At 37.1% G+C, this 18,036-nt stretch overlaps 1 protein-coding gene across 1 annotated transcript in view; it reads right to left on the bottom strand.

The window, feature by feature from the left end:
• WDR27 (WD repeat domain 27) overlaps nucleotides 1–18,036 on the bottom strand; it is a gene marked incomplete at both ends in the record, with an annotated part of 105,645 nt that overhangs the window by 51,089 nt on the left and 36,520 nt on the right. The window contains 2 exons of the mRNA XM_080615873.1: nucleotides 3,114–3,216; nucleotides 14,856–14,953. Of these exons, the coding sequence (XP_080471999.1) occupies nucleotides 3,114–3,216; nucleotides 14,856–14,953 (201 nt within the window). The remainder of the gene's footprint in view (nucleotides 1–3,113; nucleotides 3,217–14,855; nucleotides 14,954–18,036) is intronic.

The raw sequence follows: 18,036 nt of genomic DNA, 5'->3' as shown, positions 1-18,036 counted from the left end.
TTTGATGTAAAGCATAAATAAAATGGAAGACATTTGCATACATTACTTGTTATGTTGAAAAACTTCTGAGTTTGCCATATGTGTCAGTCAGTGTGAACTGTAAGCCCAGGTTTGAGATTTGACATGGACACGGTTTTACGTTAGCAAATTCCGTTTCAGCACTAGGATCAAACATGCCCCTTAAAGACTACAGTTCAAAGAGAACTAGCAAGAATGAATATGTAAACAACTAAAGAGCCAAATCTTTATTTCTGAATTCCCTGCTTTATTTTCTGTAAACTTGGAATTTATTCAGAGAACCCTAAGGTCTTCAGAGACAGAGATGAAGAACCTATTTAGATGTGAAGCAAACCAGCCAACTAGTACTATATGGAGCACAGGAGAAGTTTAGCAATTTCTATTTTTAAAAGTAGCATTTAACATACTCCAGATATTTTTGTCCTTTTAGACTAAGATTGCTTTGGTCAACAAATGTTTAGGTAAACATAATTGTACAGAGCCCAGGAAAATAGAAATCTAAATCAAATCAGAGTATTTGTCCAGCATCCTTAATATTATTGTCTGATAAACAGAAACCTCACACTAACCTTTTGCACAATGGTTAGAAATTAAAATATTATGTGTATTCATTTAAGAAAATGTCAACCCATGTCATTTGCAACCTGAGGCTATTTAAGATGAAGAGAAGATATTAGAAATGTTGACTTTCTGTGTTTTCTAATCACAATGAATTATGGAAAGGATAATCACAATCAAAGCCAGGATACTGCAGGTACCTGCTTTGATCACACTGTCAGGACCTACACCTCTTGATGAAGGCTGTCTTAAAGAAGCTGCAGTAGTCAGTTAGCGGAACACTTTCAACATGTGAATTACAATATGTACAAATCTCATACTAACACACACAAAAGCAGTTCAAATAAAAGTAAGTGGCTGCTTCAGCCACAGAGAAGCTGTTCTCATATAAAATAGGTCCCCTACTTTGTAAGTAGAGAAAAAGGCAGACAGAATTTGCATCTCTTTGTTTACAATAGCGTATTTCAGTTTTCTAATTCTATGCCCTGTGGAAATACGGTTTTGATTTTTATATTAATCAGGGCAGCCAAACATATTCCTCTCTGTCAAGCACTTCAAATATTTTGGAATAAAAAAGGCAGTTTAAGATTAATGTCTCTCAATTATATTCCAGTTCTGCCTCCTTGGCTGTAAATTCAATCACATTTGTTAACCACAGGGTGCAAGCATTGCACTTGATAAATTAATCTCTGAGATGATTGAAGATGCAGTTGTTGGTCAGTGGAAAGCTACATAATGTATTTCCAGAATGCATTATTTCGAGGTAACGCTTTGTATCCGCACTGCTGAAGTTTTATGCAGCTTTTTGAATTCCAATGGACATTCACTCATAGAATACAATCTGCAAAAATATGTGGCTTCTTGATGCTCTTAAAACAGTTCCAGTTGCACATCAGTCCATCTGTAAGGATATTATTAGTTTAGCGATGTGAATGAACTATTCAGTGTCATGTTCAATTTTCTTTTTCAAGAGGAAACACAAAGTTTCAGTCTCAACATTTCAAAGAGAAGCCTCTGAAAAATGCCCTCAAACTGTATTTTGTCCTAATAGTCAGTTGTAGCAAGAGTCTGAAACTTGACTCTATTTTCCTGAGGGGACAACAAGAACAATGAAAGATCTATATGAAAGACATACGATGAAAATTATGCAAAATTCCAACCCAGGAGCCATACTGAAAAGTATTGACTGGCACAGTGCCTACCAGAGACCACATGCCAACTGGAGCAGGATGCAGTCCAGATATTCATCAACCAAGTGCCAAGAATTTTGGAGTAATGACAAAATCAAGTTTTATGCCTTTCTTTTCTTGTATCAGCAATAGTTCCAAATAACCTTAATGCAAAAGAGGAGACAGAAGGTCTTGTGACTGCACCTTTTTATACTAATCAAAATCAACTTTAATTAGCAATCTCAACTAAATATATTTATATCATATATGTCATGAGCTGAGATCAATATTAGATGCATTTTGTTTCACAAACAAAGCAAAAAGCCTTTCTTTTGTATTGCAAGCTATGTTTTGAAATGTAAATTACCAAAAACTTGAAAAAATATTTTAACATGGAAATGTCAAGAACACCTTAGGTATTGCCAAATGGCAATATGCCAATAAAATCTCTAATCTTCACACAATTTGAGCAAGTATTTCAAAACTAGCCACAACAATAAATTCCTCTTGTTCTGAATTTGAAGTTGACCAAAAAACCCTGTGTCATAGTCCTGGTGAGTCATCTAGAAATACCTAGAAATTAAATAGCTTTCCTACACAGTTGTTTTGGAAGGATGTGTTTACAGTGAACCCAACCCTAACCTAGTTCCAAAGGCATATATTACAAGCTAGGAGTCATTTACCTCTTAGAAAACACCAAGAAATTGAGGCAACAATGCAGGACTTACTGAATTAAAAATAAGTGCATAGTCAAAATGGTAGCAATACACTTTTACTCAAGACTCTTTGCTAAGTGTAATAATTTAAATACAGTTGACACTGAATGAGAAGGGAACCTTTCTGGGGAGGAAACACACACACAAAAATTACGCCATGAATTATCAAAAGTTCTAATTACAGTTCAATGACTTTTTATTTTGTATTCAGCTGATGGGTTCATACAAAACAAGTAATGAAAGATTCATCATGCTGTATTTGGGAGCTTAAGTAAAATAATGCGTAGTTGATACATAGTTCCTAGTGGTCAGATATGTACACACTACATAAAGCTCTGCTACAGGGGTATCGTTCCCATCTTTGATGGCAAGTGACAATTCAGTGTCAAGCTCTATGAAAACAATCAGAAACAAGCTTTTAACAATTACTTTGAACACTAAGATTTGGTTGTTGAGGGATTTTTCAGGCAAAATAATGAACATACAGATCAAGAATCATATATAACTGATATATAAAAATGAAAGATATGAAACTATAATAGACCTGTTTTGCATCAAGCTGAATCCTGGAAACATGCATAGAAGACTACTTTGCATACAGTAGGATTAGCTTCTATAATTTAGGAGGAAAATAAGGAAAAACATTACTTACATATTTGTCATCTGATCCACTGGCTATAAACCGTCCACAAGGAGACACTGCAATTCCACATGGATAGCAGCGGCTGCTGTGCCCTTCAAAACGACGTTCACACCTTCAGAGAAATTTCAGTCTTATTAACACCAATTGAAAACTAGCTCCTTTACTGCCATTTTGATGAAATGCTGCTGAAGTGTCATCCATTTCTCTTAGTCTACAAACTTACTGCGGCAAATCCACCACTTAAGTTTTAAATATCTCTGCAGTGGGATTTTGACTAAACTGAAAGTCATTAAAGAATATTAACAACTAAAAATAAAATAAACACACAAAACTGCCACAGGAAAATGCCCAAAAACATACTTGGGCATTGTTTAGTTTACAAAGATAGGAAAATCATTCCTATTTAGAAATGGGAAGCTGTGATGCCTACCATTAAGTTACTGTTAGTCTCACAGCAGGGAAAACCAAACTCCCCTGCATTAAGGGTAAGGTGCTGTGAAACCCAGTCTGCCCTGTGACACTTCAGAAATCTCCCTTGAGTAATTTATAATATCAAATGAAAATCCAGTATGTGGAATCATAACATAAATAATTACTGCTTGCTATTCTTATACCCAAATCTGGATATTTAATCTGTGCTACTCCATTTACATTCCTACTCCATGCACTAATTTATCTTGTAAATTCAAGAAAAACAATATGCAAATGACAATCAAACTGATAAGTCTAGCTATCTACCCTACAGCGGTAGAAAACTTCATACATATCTCTGTTAATATAGTCTAAAGGAAGGAATGCATTTAAATTTAATACAAGGAATTAATTTCCTACTTTTCATGTTAATATTGCAAGGCAGTATTGTGGAGTGAGTTCTTGATAGCTGAGCACACTTGGAACATCTAAAAATAACGTTTTTAATGAAATGAAGATTAATATCCATCTAAAAAAAATCCATGGCTGTAAAGATAGCTTGGTAGCCACTACAAAACTAAGGAAAAAAAGTAGCATTTAAGAGTTGCTTCTATGTTAAAAGACATTTTAATACAAGTTTGAACCCCATTCAGAATTATCATTTACATGTGAATAACTCCTTTCAGGGCTTTATTTCTGTAGCCATGAGGTATCATTTCAAAACAGATATAATAATCTGTTTTCTTCTTTTGCCTTTATTATGAATGTTATCAACTTCACCATAATGCAGCTGTCACATATTCTTTTTTTTTATGCATGCTAGGTCCAGGAACAAATCTGGAAGAGTAACATCTCCTGCCAACACCTGTGATACACAATTTTTCCTGGCCAGTGAAATCACAGACGCTGTGTTAATGTGATTGACTGAACCCATATGCAGGAATCTCTAAATCTTTATACTACGTCGTTCTGTTTTAGACACACATGTATATGTAAGAATGCACTGAATACCGAGTTGATTTTGTTCACCCAGGTGAAACAGGAATGCTTCAACAAAAACATTACTTTATGACTGATCCAATGGCTATCATGCAGTAAAACATTAAAAAAGACACATCATTTTACTGAGTTTGACTCTGAATCTTCACAGATAGTACACATTAATTTCTGTATAACAAAACTACTGATATTAAAGGACAATTTGAGTATACAGTAACTGGACCTTTCATCTCAGACTAGTTCTACACTAAAACTGTTGAAGAAAACACTACAGTTCAGAGAAGTAACTTATACTGTCAATTACTGTGACTAAGATGTAAAAATATTCTTTAACTTCAGTTTGCACATAGCTCTGCATGAATATTCAGGGACTTTGAATAATCGATGGCCACATTTGGGTCATTGAATAACCTACTTCTATTCAAGCTTCCTGTTGACACTAAATGAGGATATTAGCTACCTCAGTCTCCTCTCAAATGCAGTATTCTAACATATACAACCCCAAATTTTAGGCAGTGTATGACTAGCCACATATTTGATTTATACTTTAAAAAAACTTTATTTTTTTTGGAAGGTACTTCAAAAGAAAACAAAAGAAAACAAAAGAAAAAAAAGAAAAAAGAAAACAAAAGGGTAACACATGCTTCTCATACCACAGCTTTCACAGAATCATATAATGATTGAGGTTGGAAGGTGCCTCTGGAAGTCCCGTTATCCAGCCTCCCTCCCCATCTACACTGTTATTGAGGACCGTGTCTGGATGAGTTTTGAGTATCTCCAAGGTATGAAACTCAACAACCTCATTGGGCAACCTGTGTCAGTGCCCAGTCACTGGAAATGGTTTTCAGAATTAGTTGTTCCATCACCTTCACAGGGATCAAGGTGAGACTAGTCCATGGTTCCATGGGATCTTCTTCTTGGCCTTTCTGAAGACAGGATTAACATCTACATTCTTTCAGTCTTCAGACACCTCTCCTGACTACCGTGATCTTTCAGATAATTGAGAGTGGCCTCACAATGACAGCAGCCATCAATGAGCTTCAGGTAGGCTTTAAAGAAAATAGACTTAGCTCTTTTCAGCAGTGCCCACTAACAGGATAAGAGACAATGGACAAAAATTGAAATACAGGAGATCCAGTCTTAACTTTATCAGGAAACACTTTCTTACTGTGAGGGTGACTGAGCACTGGCACAGGTTACCCAAGAGAGACTGTAGAATCTCTATCCTTAGAGATATTCAAGGGCCATCAGTATATAGTGACAGATAACCAGCTGTAGGGAACCCTGCTTGAGCAGGAAAGTTAGACAATACCTCCAAAGGTACCTTCCAATCATCATCATTACATAATTCTGTGACTAAGCAGCAAAGGTATTATTGTAACTTTGGCCAATTCTTTCAAATAATTTAGGCAGAAATAAAAATGAAGCATGATGTGTTGCATCTGTCAGCTGTTCCCCTTTGTAGTTTGATGTGACATTGCAAAATTTTGCCTTCAGTCTCCCACCAAATATTAGAATCATAGAATAGAATCATAGAATAGTTAGGGTTGGAAAGAACCTTAAGATCATCTAGTTCCAACCCCCCTGCCATGGGCAGAGACACCTCACACTAAACCATGCCACCCAAGGCCCCATCCAACCTGGCCTTGAACACCGCCAAGGATATTGCATACAGTAGATCTCTCCCACAACTTAGCCTCAATCACGTTTTTTTATTGTCTCTGCCAGAGTCTCAGTTGCACTGTTTGTGAACCAGAGTACCCCCCCAAGATAAAGTTCTTTTCAGTGTAGTTGCTCACTGTCACATGTGGAAAACTTTCATGGAAATGTTTGAAGGAAAAGTTTCTTTTTAATCTTATACTTGTAACATTCAACGGCATCCCACGAAAGAAATTTCCTCATAAGAAAAATAAACCAAATTCATATATCCTCTGTCCCTCCTGAATATGCCTTCAGGATGACCGTTAAGTAGAGCTCTGGACAAACAGGACTAGTTCCCAGCGTTTAAGACGTTGTTCTCAAGGCCTGTAAAAGCTAACTTCCTCAATGAGGTGTTTCTTCTTCACAGAATAGTCGCCTAATAAATCACTGTAAACAACTTCCTTTCACAGGAATCTGACTCCTCCTAATTTCTGACCAATAACTCAATTACTCCACCTAGAAATAGATGTGTAAGAACTAACAGGATTCCAGTGTTTTTACTGATCTCATTTCTCTGCTATACTACAGCAATATAAAACATGTATGAATGACAGGACAGTGTCACTTTTCCTTGTGTTAATATGGTCGTAGTAATAACTAACATCCTGGGTTCTGTTTTCTTAATTGTTTTCCTGTTTAACTTTTCCATTACAATCAGGATGTATGTATTACAAGTATAACTACAGCCCCACCTCCTCAAAACCCTGCTTTAAAAAGACATTTAAAAAATTGATTCCAATTAAACTTTCCACAGAATCAAGCAGAAACTTTGTTATGCAATTAACTCCAGATATCTCCAGACAATGGAAAAAAGTAGATAAAATATCTTGGAATAAATAGATCGATATTCTGTATATAATTTTAGCTTATTCTAGGAGTTCTCTTATTTCAAGCTTTTTTTTTTTTTTTTCCCTGTTATTTTTTAAGTAGCAACAGGTGGTGATTGAACTTATTTTGGATTTTGCAAGCTTTACATAGCCAACTGGCATGATGTCCAGCCTCCTAAGAATGCTTCTCTGGTCAAAGCCTTTCAGGGGTTACCATGACAAACATCTGGCAACTGCATGGGACAGCAAACAGCCAAGTTTTCCCTATGTTCTCCATTGTACAGCTCTATTCCACATTCCAAAATATGTATCTTTTTATGTTGCAAACAAGTTACAGAATATTAGGGAAAAAAAATGTTTTCTGTCTTTTTAAGAAAAGGATACTGGAATGGTGTAGACTTTATAAAATACTCTCACAAATAAGTCTATTTCATTCTACTTGCTGCATTAAAACACATAACTTGACAGCAAACCAAAGTTTTCTCTTTTTTTCAACCAGTTTTCCTTGTATTCTACTGCTTTGTCTTAGTGTTCTGGTAATTGTTCATTGACCATTCAGTACTAAAAGATCCACTGAGACTCTATGAAATCCAAGTATAACTTTACAGCTGTAGAAGCTTTGTGAAACATACATGTTTAATTTTAAACACACAGCAACCTTTCACGTAGGAGCTCAGCATGTTTTCACCAATGGCACGCATCAGGGACTGCATGTTCCCCATCCTATATACTTTCATGCATCCCCAGTCTCAAAACTGGAGGAACTCTAGCCACTGCTTTATCCTTTTCTCCCCCTCAGAATCCAGATAACAAAATTCAAAGCTCCAGGGAAAAAAAGAGATGACAAATTATGGGATCCTCATGTTCAGAAGAGACCAAGAAGTAATCAAATTCTGAATATATGCATATCTAAGGATGATGTCAAGCAGTTAGTTCACAGTGGAGATACAAACTGAAAAGTATCTGAAAATTTAAGGGCCATTCACTCAAACTGCATGTCTGACCCTAGGGCTCTCAAAGGGTAATTCTTAGAAAATGTATGCGATAAGCTCCATGTGGATGAAGGAATTCTACTAAAATATGTTGCCAGGGAAGCTTATGATCTTGTTGCACAGGACGATAATATTAGATTATTAGGAGATTTTACCTTAATGTCCGAAACTATCTATATATGATTGGCAAATCTTCTCAGAGTCTGAGAGAAGGTGAAATTGATTTTCCCTAGGATCATGCATCAAAGCACTATCATGCATCTGAGTTTCTGCAGAAGAAATTCAGTATGTCCAAGTAGCCCAATATTTTTCAGATATCTTTCCTGTGGTCCAATAAGGATCCACTGCCTTTTTTGCAGAAAGAGATAAGGAATGGTTATTTCATCATTAGAGCAGCTGAACTTCTATTCCTTAACTGTTCAGAGTATGGGTCAGAGGGAGGCTGCTTCTGCCACCAAAGGTGTTAGTATGGTGGTGGTTGGGAGCTCCTCCCAACACTTTGCCCCTGCCAATCCCATTACTTCCACCAGCAGTCTAGCAGCTTTCACATCTACCTTCCCACACCTATTATAGTAGCAGCCCAGACCTATAAATTGGGCAGTAAGAACTTTTCCCTGCTCTCCCCACCTCTTGGTAGATGACAAGCACATCTGACGGCATGTCTCATATCTTCTTTCTAAATTTATTCCCAATTTCACAGAATCATAGAATGGTTTGGGTTGCAAGGGACCTGAAAGAGCATCCAGCTCCAACCCCCCTGCCGTGGGCAGGGACACCTAACACTAGAACACCTCACTAGACCAACATTCACTAGAGATGCTCAAAGTTCCATTCAACCTGGCCTTGAACACTTCCAGGCATGGGGCAGCCACAGCTTCTCTGGGCAACCTGTTGCAGTGCCTCACACCCCTCACAGAAAAGAATTTCTTGTTGGTATCTATTCTAAATCTTCCCTCTTTCAATTAGAAACCATTGCCTCTGCCCCAACACTATGTGTCCTTGTAAAAAGTCGCTCTCCAGCTTTCTTATATGCCTCCTTTAGGTACTGGAAGGCTGCTCTAAGGTCTCCCCTGAGTCTTCTCTCATACTGCTTTTTTACTTAAGATTATATCAGTTCTCCCAGCAAATTTCCTATTTTTGTATTTCTGTGGCAAGTAGAGAAGAGCAAATGCTAATTTCATAGAATCACAATGTCATGTTAAGTTCCAGGTTGCTAGGCAGATCTGGAGGTCATCGTGATCTAATTTCCCTGCTCACAGAGCCAGTGTTGCTTCACCAACGCTAAGGAGAGGGGGACCATCACCTCCTTCAGTCTGCTGGCAACATTCTTCCTGATGCAGCCCAGGCATCCTTAGCCTTCTTTGCCACAAAGGCATGTTTCTGACCCATGTTTATCTTGGTGTCTTTTTCTGCAAAGCTGCTTTCCTGCTATTCACTCCCCCCCCCCCCCCGGCAAGCATATACTGGTGCCTGGGGATTTCACTTTTTGCAAAGGGGACTTTGCACTTCCCCTTGCTGAACACACGAGGCACCTCTCAGCCCATTTCTCCGGAGTGTTGAGGTCCTAGATCACAGCACAACCCTCCAGCGCATCAGACACTCCTTCCAGTTTTGTGTCATCATAAAACGTCTTACTTTCTGCCCCATCATCCAGACACTTAATGAAGATGTCAAACAAGATTGTTTGGAACCAGTACTGATCCCAGAGATACACCGCTAAATATTAGCCTCCAATTAGACTTCATGCCACCAATCAACCCTCCTCAATATCTGCTCATCCAGCCCATACTTCATCAGCTTCAATATGAGGATGTTATGGAAGACTGTGAAAGCCTTATTGAAGTCACAGTAAACAATACCCACTGCTCTCCCCTCATCTACACAGCCAGTAATTTCATCATAGATGTTTATCTCATTGGTCAAGCATGACCAATGAAAATAATTTTCAGAATTAAAATTGGTGAATGAAATTAATTTTGCAGACCTATGCACCTTATGTGAGAAGTAAATATAATGGTGAATATGCACATCAGCATGGAGCAAGAGCAGGGCTGAAACAATAGGGAAAACGAATGAGAAGCCAGTGGTGGTCATGCCACAGTTTTGTCACTGACCAGGGCACTGTCTGACCATATCTAAATAAGGTGAGCAGAGTAGCATACTGATAACAAGGTCCACCAACAGTCCCAGAAAAAGTGACATGAAAACCAGGTCCAGGGGCATCCTGGGAGTCCATTTAGGAGATGGAGGCAGATACAGGGCTGGAGGCAAGATTGAAACATGGGTCCACTGAAGACAGAACTCAAGGCAAACTACCAGCAAGGCAGGTCAAGGTCCATGCAGAAAACAAGGCCAGAGGCAGGACCTGAGACAGGTACACTGACAGCATAGTTCAGACAGGGACTAAAAGTCTAGGCCTGAGCTTAAATGGAGTGCCTGAACCAAGGAGAGAGTGCATGTGTGAGGTTCCAGGGCTGATCAGGGAACTTAGGACCCAGTAGTGTGCTCAGGGCTCTTAGGGTGCAGTCTGTATCATCAGTAAAGATACATCCAAAAATCTGAGACCAACAAGGCCATACAATTAGTGTCAAAAGAGGATGAAGCTTTACTGCACTGTGACTTTAGCCACATTTTACTGATTTACAGATTTACAGAAAATCTGAAATTCCCCTTGGGGAAGAAAGCTTCCATTACTTCACATTCAAGAACATCTCTTAGGAAAGTGGCTCTTTGGAATGAATCATGCAAGGGAAAGAGCAAGCTACTACAGAAACCTAGACAGCTGATTTTTCTCAATATCAGTCAGTCATGAAGAGGAGGCTATTCATGTAACTTTGCCAGCAAATGTAAGCTGGTGCTATAACTAGGTGTTTAGTCAGTATTCTAAATGTTTTTAGCAATGTGAACAGGACAACACATTGAATTTATAGTTTCCTTTTAATACAATTAATGAAGGAAACTTCCTTTCTTCTAGATGCTTTAATACATTGAATTATTTGATCAACAAGTGGGAGGAAATGAGAAATTAGAAGGATCCAGAAAGAATTAAAAACTATTATGTGAAATTTAACTGACATATGAACATATTACATCAGCTGGTATTTAGTCTGCCATTTTATGTTCTTATGGGTTTACTGTGTAAGGGAATGGACTTTTGCTAATTCCCAAATTTCTACACTCTTTCTACGCATTGGTTTTATAGCAGTAGGATGCTGAAATATCTGTCTCTCATTGTCCCACATGTTCATGAACATAGTCAATATAAACAGTCAGTACTGGCAGATTAAGGAGGCTTAGTGTACTGGAATTTTCTGATATGTCTAGTCTGGGTGATCAGTAGGACTCACCAACTTGTGCCATTCCAATCCAGACTTTCCCAAAAGATTAAAATTAATTGGTGGAGACAATCGGTAGAGATCCCTATGAATCATTGCTAGATTCCTGACTTCAGAAGTTGTGATGTCTCTAAAAGACATTCAATAGACAGACAGCAGACAGAGGTAGATTGGTAAAGTTTCTTGCATGTTACGGGCAATTAAGAGTCTACTGCATGTTCTGTATGATTCATCACACAGAACACAAACTCCTTCAAAATATGGAAGCATGCATCAAGCTTTTGTACCTCCCGATAACTAAATGTTTGTCTGGCTCTTTCTTGGTAATCCTGAAGATGGTAACTCTAATGATCTTCTCATTCAGTTTCCCATTGCACCTCAGTCTAACTCCTGTGTTCTGCTTCCACTTTGGACCCAAGAGAAAGTATTTTCCTTTGTTCTCCAAGTAGCTATTCTTTTAGACAATATACTTAAATTCTTCTTTACAATTTCTCGGAATCTGATCAAAGGTCATTATCTTACCCTAATGTATTTATTCATAAAGCCTTACAGTTTATTATCCTAACCTGGAAGAAGAGTATTCATAGTTCTTCCAAAAAGATCTGTTCTCCCTGGTTCTTTATTCATAAGTCTGCGTTGTAGATTGCCTGGAGCTTTTCTTAGCTACAGTTATAAATGAGGAGAATGCAGGAGAAGTATAAGAACATTTGAAATATTGAGATGAACCTTTACAAATTCATGCATTTCAAAGCAAATGAAGCAGGAGTCTGAGTAAATCCAAAAGCCACTAGCAGCGTCCAAGATTCCCTCATTTATTGGCAAGATGACCTGGCTGCATGAGATTGGCTAACAAGATCAGAAAGCTAAAATGCCTTTTCCTGTACCACCTTCAGAGGAGCTCATAAGATTTTCTGGCATTCTCTGAAGAAATCTTGGAATGCCTCCAGATCATGAATAGTGAAAGAGAGAGACAGATTCACAGCTTTATCCAATAAGGATGATGAAAATGGAAGTTGCAAAATACTCTCACCAACTTATATATATATAAAAAGAAAAAAAAGTTAAATTATTTCCACTGGAAAAAAAAAAGTAGTTTGATAGCACAGACTGAGTGGAAAAAATCTTGCAGAACTCAGAGCAAAAATATCAATATATTTGAAACCTATAACGCCACAGGCCAGGATAACAAGTCTGAAGATTTACTCTAAACAAAGATCAAAAAAGAACCTGAGTCCTCCTGTGATTCCTAAGCCAATTAAGAGAAGAGGAACATGTCAGAAAAATAAAAATAAGCAACCATCATCAACGAAATTAAATAAAGAAACAACTAAAGAGTCCCAGGAAACTAAGCAGTGTTATTCTGAAAATTATTTCCCATGCTTTCAACTGCAGCTTTCAAGAGCACCATGCTGGAGATTTTTTTCCCCTATTTAATCAGAATTTTGTACTTTACAGTATTATTAAATACAGTAACAAAGAATTGAAATCATGAAGGGCAACAAGCAAATTAAACAAAAAGCAAAATAATTTTCACTGTGGATGTTTAGGGCAAATATTTAGAACAAAAATCAACAAACAATAAAGTTGAGATCTTGCAGTTAGTGTTATTAGCCACAACACTGCAAACAGTATAAATGAGAAGGTGAACTTACCTTTGCTATATTTCAAGAACACTGGACAAACATTTCACTAAACAAACCCTATTCTGGCAAACCCAAAGCAGAAACAAAAAGAGGTCATTCCAGAGGGACTATTCAAAACACAGCAATGGCTGATACACCCACTTTACAAATCAACAACTTTAAGAGATTAAAGGTACTGGCCCACCATAAGATTGTATAGGAACTAATCTCCCCTTTAAGCACCCAACAGTGCAAGGGATGGACCGGATTTGATTGGACAAGACTATGAACAAAGAAAGTAAAAAAAAGGAAAATTTTTCAGCAGTCTGTGTAACTGTACAGTAGACCTAACACTTCAGTGGAGACTCATTCCAAGTTCAGATAGATCTTTCCAAACTCAGCCATTTCAATTTTATGTATGTGTAAAACACCTGGTGAACACATTAGGAAAAAGTGAACAGTTTTCTTCCTTCTGAGAACTCAAGAATAGATCTTAAAATGCAGAAGACTCAATCTCTGCTCTGAACAATGAGAGAAAATTTCGGTTTTAAGTATTTTCTTTTCCTGAAAGGTGAAGTGAAAGGGAAAAGTAATTATTTGGTTTCATCATTTATTCTCCACAACAGTTACTACCGCTGTGTAATGTGTAACAAACACACACATTTACATAATACCTAACACCCTTGAAGTATATGTCATTAAGGACTTGAATTACTTTTTTGAAGTTGGGCTAATAGAACTCAGTGGACATTGGAATATACCAACTTTGCCAAATTAAACATAGAACAAGAACATACATAAATTATTCCTCTCTTCCCAGGACATATTCATATAATTGATTGCCCAGATTTTACACTTTAACTATTTTACCATTCACCTGCTCTACTTACATTAGCATTTAGAAACAGAGACACATAAGTGATCTGTGAAAAGCTTTCTACTTTTTCATTCCTCTTCAGCAACACAGTTTGAGTGGCTTATTAGAAAAACATAAAAAGGTAACAGATTCCAACCCTAGCAGTCTCTAGTTTCAATATTTTTGACATTCAGTGCAGGTAATACAGCAATGTTTTTGGCAAGAACATATATGCCCCCTATAGAGTTAATGTATCGTTCCACAGAAAGACAGAAATAAATGAAATAATCATTAAACATTTCCTAAATAGAAAATTCAGTACTAAAAAAAAATAAAAATTACATCTTTCAATAAACTTATGCTTACATACACACAAATCAAATATAAAATTATTCTTTAAAATATAAACATTCTCCTATCCAAACTCCTTTGCTTTTAAACATAATTCTTTCAGCCTGTGCAACAGAGATTGCCCCAAGTATTTCCTTTCCTGAACAATGTTCCCTTCCCACCACTATCTCCCTTTGTCCCACAGCTTTCCCAAGGGCAACACTGAAAGGTTTTAGGCAAGTGTAGTGTTTTATTCTGAGTTTATGATAATGTATTATGCAAATTCATAGCACTACATACATAATTTGTCATTTCATACAATTACTTTTGTATTTTAAAAGCTGGATCATAAATTTTACCTCCTTTAGCAGTAATGATATGCCATCAGCATTCAGTACAATATAGTATTTTATATATACAAATAGATGTACAAAGGTAGGTAAATACGGGTGATAAATATTGAACATTTAATGGTACAAAACTAACTACTCCTGAGGAAGGAGCATTTTATCTGGTCTGTTAAAATTAGTAAATTCCAATTAGCCTTTAATTTTCTTTTATAAAGACCTGACTGTACATTTTATTCCACATCCAAATTGCTACCGATATATCACAGCAAGTATGACAATTCTGAATAAAACATGGAGTTTTATTCTAAGGTATCTAATTCAGCCTTACCTCAGAGTTCTTAAATCCCATAGTTTGATGCCATCACCTGCAGCTGTGGTCATGAAAAGATTATAAGCTTCAGGTTGTTGAGTACTGAAGGATGACCCCTGTAAAATATGAAATCAGCTTCAGATAACTATTCTTGTGGCACTAAATATTTATAGAATTAAAGAATCGTAGAATGCCTCGAGTTGGAAGGGACCCACAGGGATCAACAAGTCCAACTCCCCGCTCCTCACAGGACTACCTAAAACTAAACCATTTGACTACAGGCATCATCCAGACATTCCTTGAACTCTGATAGGCTCAGTGCTGCAACCACTTCCCTGGAGAGTCTGTTCCAGTGACCAACCACTGTCTCAGTGACAAATTTAGTCAATTTAAAAAATAAACAAAAAGTGTTTGTTAGATTATGTGTGAAAAAGCTTGTTTGCCCACACATAAAGGAGTGCAGAGGCAAGCTAGCATGTGGAGAAACCTCCGTAACGCAGTCAGAGAAATGGAGCACTTCCTCGATTCTTTGCAGCGTTGTCCCAAGACAGCCATGTGAGCTCTTTGGTCCAGGAGTGACACCCATCATGATGAGTCAATGGGAGAGGCTCTCCAGGTCATCTCACAGACTGATGGGGACTACTACCTATTGGGGTATGGGATCCTTCATAGGATGCAGGGGAAGATAATTTTGTGATTGCACAAGACAATATTTATTTAAGGCAGGAAATAAGGGCAGGAAAAGAGGGAGGGATCAAACAGTAGTCTAACAAATATAAGCTATATTTAACCTTGCATAAGTGGGCATACTTTTCATTGACTTCAGTAGCAATTGCATTTTTCATAACAGGACTGATTTTGGCTTCGTACCTTTTAAATAATTAAATTCAGCCTATCTTTAAAACTCTGATTTTTTAACATCCATATTGGCAAATCCTGGCCTTTTCGCTGGCTACAAACTTGTTTCTCCAGGGAACTAAATATAAACAGTTAAAACTCCCTCTTTCCTTTCCCCACTGTTCACATTCTTGCTCTGGCTGAATACATCACAGAAACCTCAAGGCCATTTCCCGCAATCAGTGCTTCACTGCCAGGAATCTTCTATTTGTTATGAAAACTGGCATATAACTGGAAAATGCTTTAGTATTTAGTCAATAGAACTCCCCAAATGGCAAAACAAAGTGGCGTATTCAGCATTAAAAAGACTATAGGAGCTTTCATTTATTTTGCTTTAAGTGGGTTTCCTTCCTAAACTGAGGATTACCACAGCCTGCTCTAACAGATGAACTACAATGTATTGTGCAACATATTTCCCAACAAAGTCTACATAATTTCACATTAGCTGTGTTTATCTGTTAAAAAAAAAAAAAAAAAAAAAAGCGCAATTGTAAAAGAGAAAGACAGTAGTTGTCTAAAGGATAGTATTCATTAAAAGTTACAGAGCACACTTTTTTGCTTTTGTAACTTTTACTCACCATCTCTTTCTTCAGTCCGCAATGACCTCAGAGTCCAATACAAAAAGTTCTAAACATACATACACACACATTTTTACTTCATGCACTAGTTGGAAATCACTGGTTGAATTTGATTCTATGATTCTATCAATAAAACAGCTTAAAGCAGTGTCAACACCAGCCTATCACTGAAAAGTGGGAGATTTCCACCAGTTGCCGCAGGCTGGAGAGGAAAAATAAACCTCTTTCCCCCAACTGCAAAGCACACTGAGAAGTAAGCTATTACGTGAATCTGGAGCAGTATCATCACCGCATTTCCACAGGACCATGTATTTAGCCTACTTTCCCAATTAAATTATGCTTATGCAAGTGTACTGTCTGCTGATTCCCATCCAGAATTTTTTTAACCTGCTTCACTATTTAAAACCAACCTGACAGAGGGATAATGGTCTTACAATGTTTCCACAATATACATGTAATTAGCAGACAGAAATTAAAAACAGCACAGTCATTAAGAAAAGTGATTTTCTCTGACAAGTCATTAACCAGTCACCACAAGAATAATTTAGAACACGCATGGAGTATGGCATGCCTCTCAGTCAGCTAGTAATAAGGACAGCACAAGAAGATAAGGCTGTGATAGGGGAGGAGTCTTTAGGGAACACAGGGAACAAAACTGAAAGTGCATGTGGTAAGGAGCTGAAGGTTATAAAGAACACAATAGTCAAGTTTCTGTGGCGGATTTGGACGACAATATTTTCAGAACACAAGCTTTAGAAAGAATGCTCAGTTTTGTTACTGCTGCAAGAACCTGCATACAAAGACAGACGAGCTTTGTATCATCATCATATGGTATGCCCTATACTTCAGGGGAAATTGGTGCCAAAAAGCTTTTTAAGGAAACTAAAATACACTGAGGTTTAGAATAACGAACATTAATGTTAATTAGACTAAGATTATAGATGTTCTAAGCAAGCAGTATAAGGCCTGAAGTTCTGAAAGGAATTTAACTGAGTAGGCTTTAATCATACATGGAGCTTCAAGAGCTAGGCATGTTTTTTGTGGTTTTCTCTGATGGATTTCAATAAACTAAACTGCATTATTGTAATTCCAGGATTAAGGGGTCTTTATATATCAAATACTAAATAACTGTACTAAACTAAAATAAATGTCAAATGGAAAGTAATGTGCCACATGTAATACAAATATATAGACAAAAATCTGGTGGTAAGCACACTACCCAGAACAACTTCTTCCCTAGGTGAGGGTTTTCTTGTTACTATTTTGCCCAGCTTTCTTGTTTCCTTTTACTGATTTATTTTGTCCAGTACTTTAGATTTGTCACAGCCCCATAAATGTAGATCTGAAATGGTCTTTTTATAAGTTTCAGAATATCTATTTCCCATCAGAGAGATGCTTGCTGCATTCTTGCTCTGATTTCCCTTCCCTCATGTTGACAAAATAACGGAAATTCACAACACAAAATACTGTTCTGTAGAATATAAGCAAAGACCTGAGGAAAACAATCAAGTCACTGAAATACTATAGATGGAAAGGTATAGTGTGAAAATGTTTATATACCTTTGACAGACATATATATACAGTGTGTATACATATAGACATACATTACTTTCAACCACTGCTGTAATTTAAGGTTTTAGAATTAAATAGGCTAGTATTTGGCTATTCCTACAGTTAACAGAGATAAGGAAAGATGAAATACAGCAATGTATACTTTCCATCAT

This window comes from Psittacula echo (assembly GCF_963264785.1).
Source record: "Psittacula echo genome assembly, chromosome: 4".
In the NCBI taxonomy this organism is placed as follows: Eukaryota; Metazoa; Chordata; class Aves; order Psittaciformes; family Psittacidae; genus Psittacula; species Psittacula echo.
Note: the sequence above shows the minus strand (reverse complement) of the source record. Positions and strands in the feature narration are given on the sequence as shown.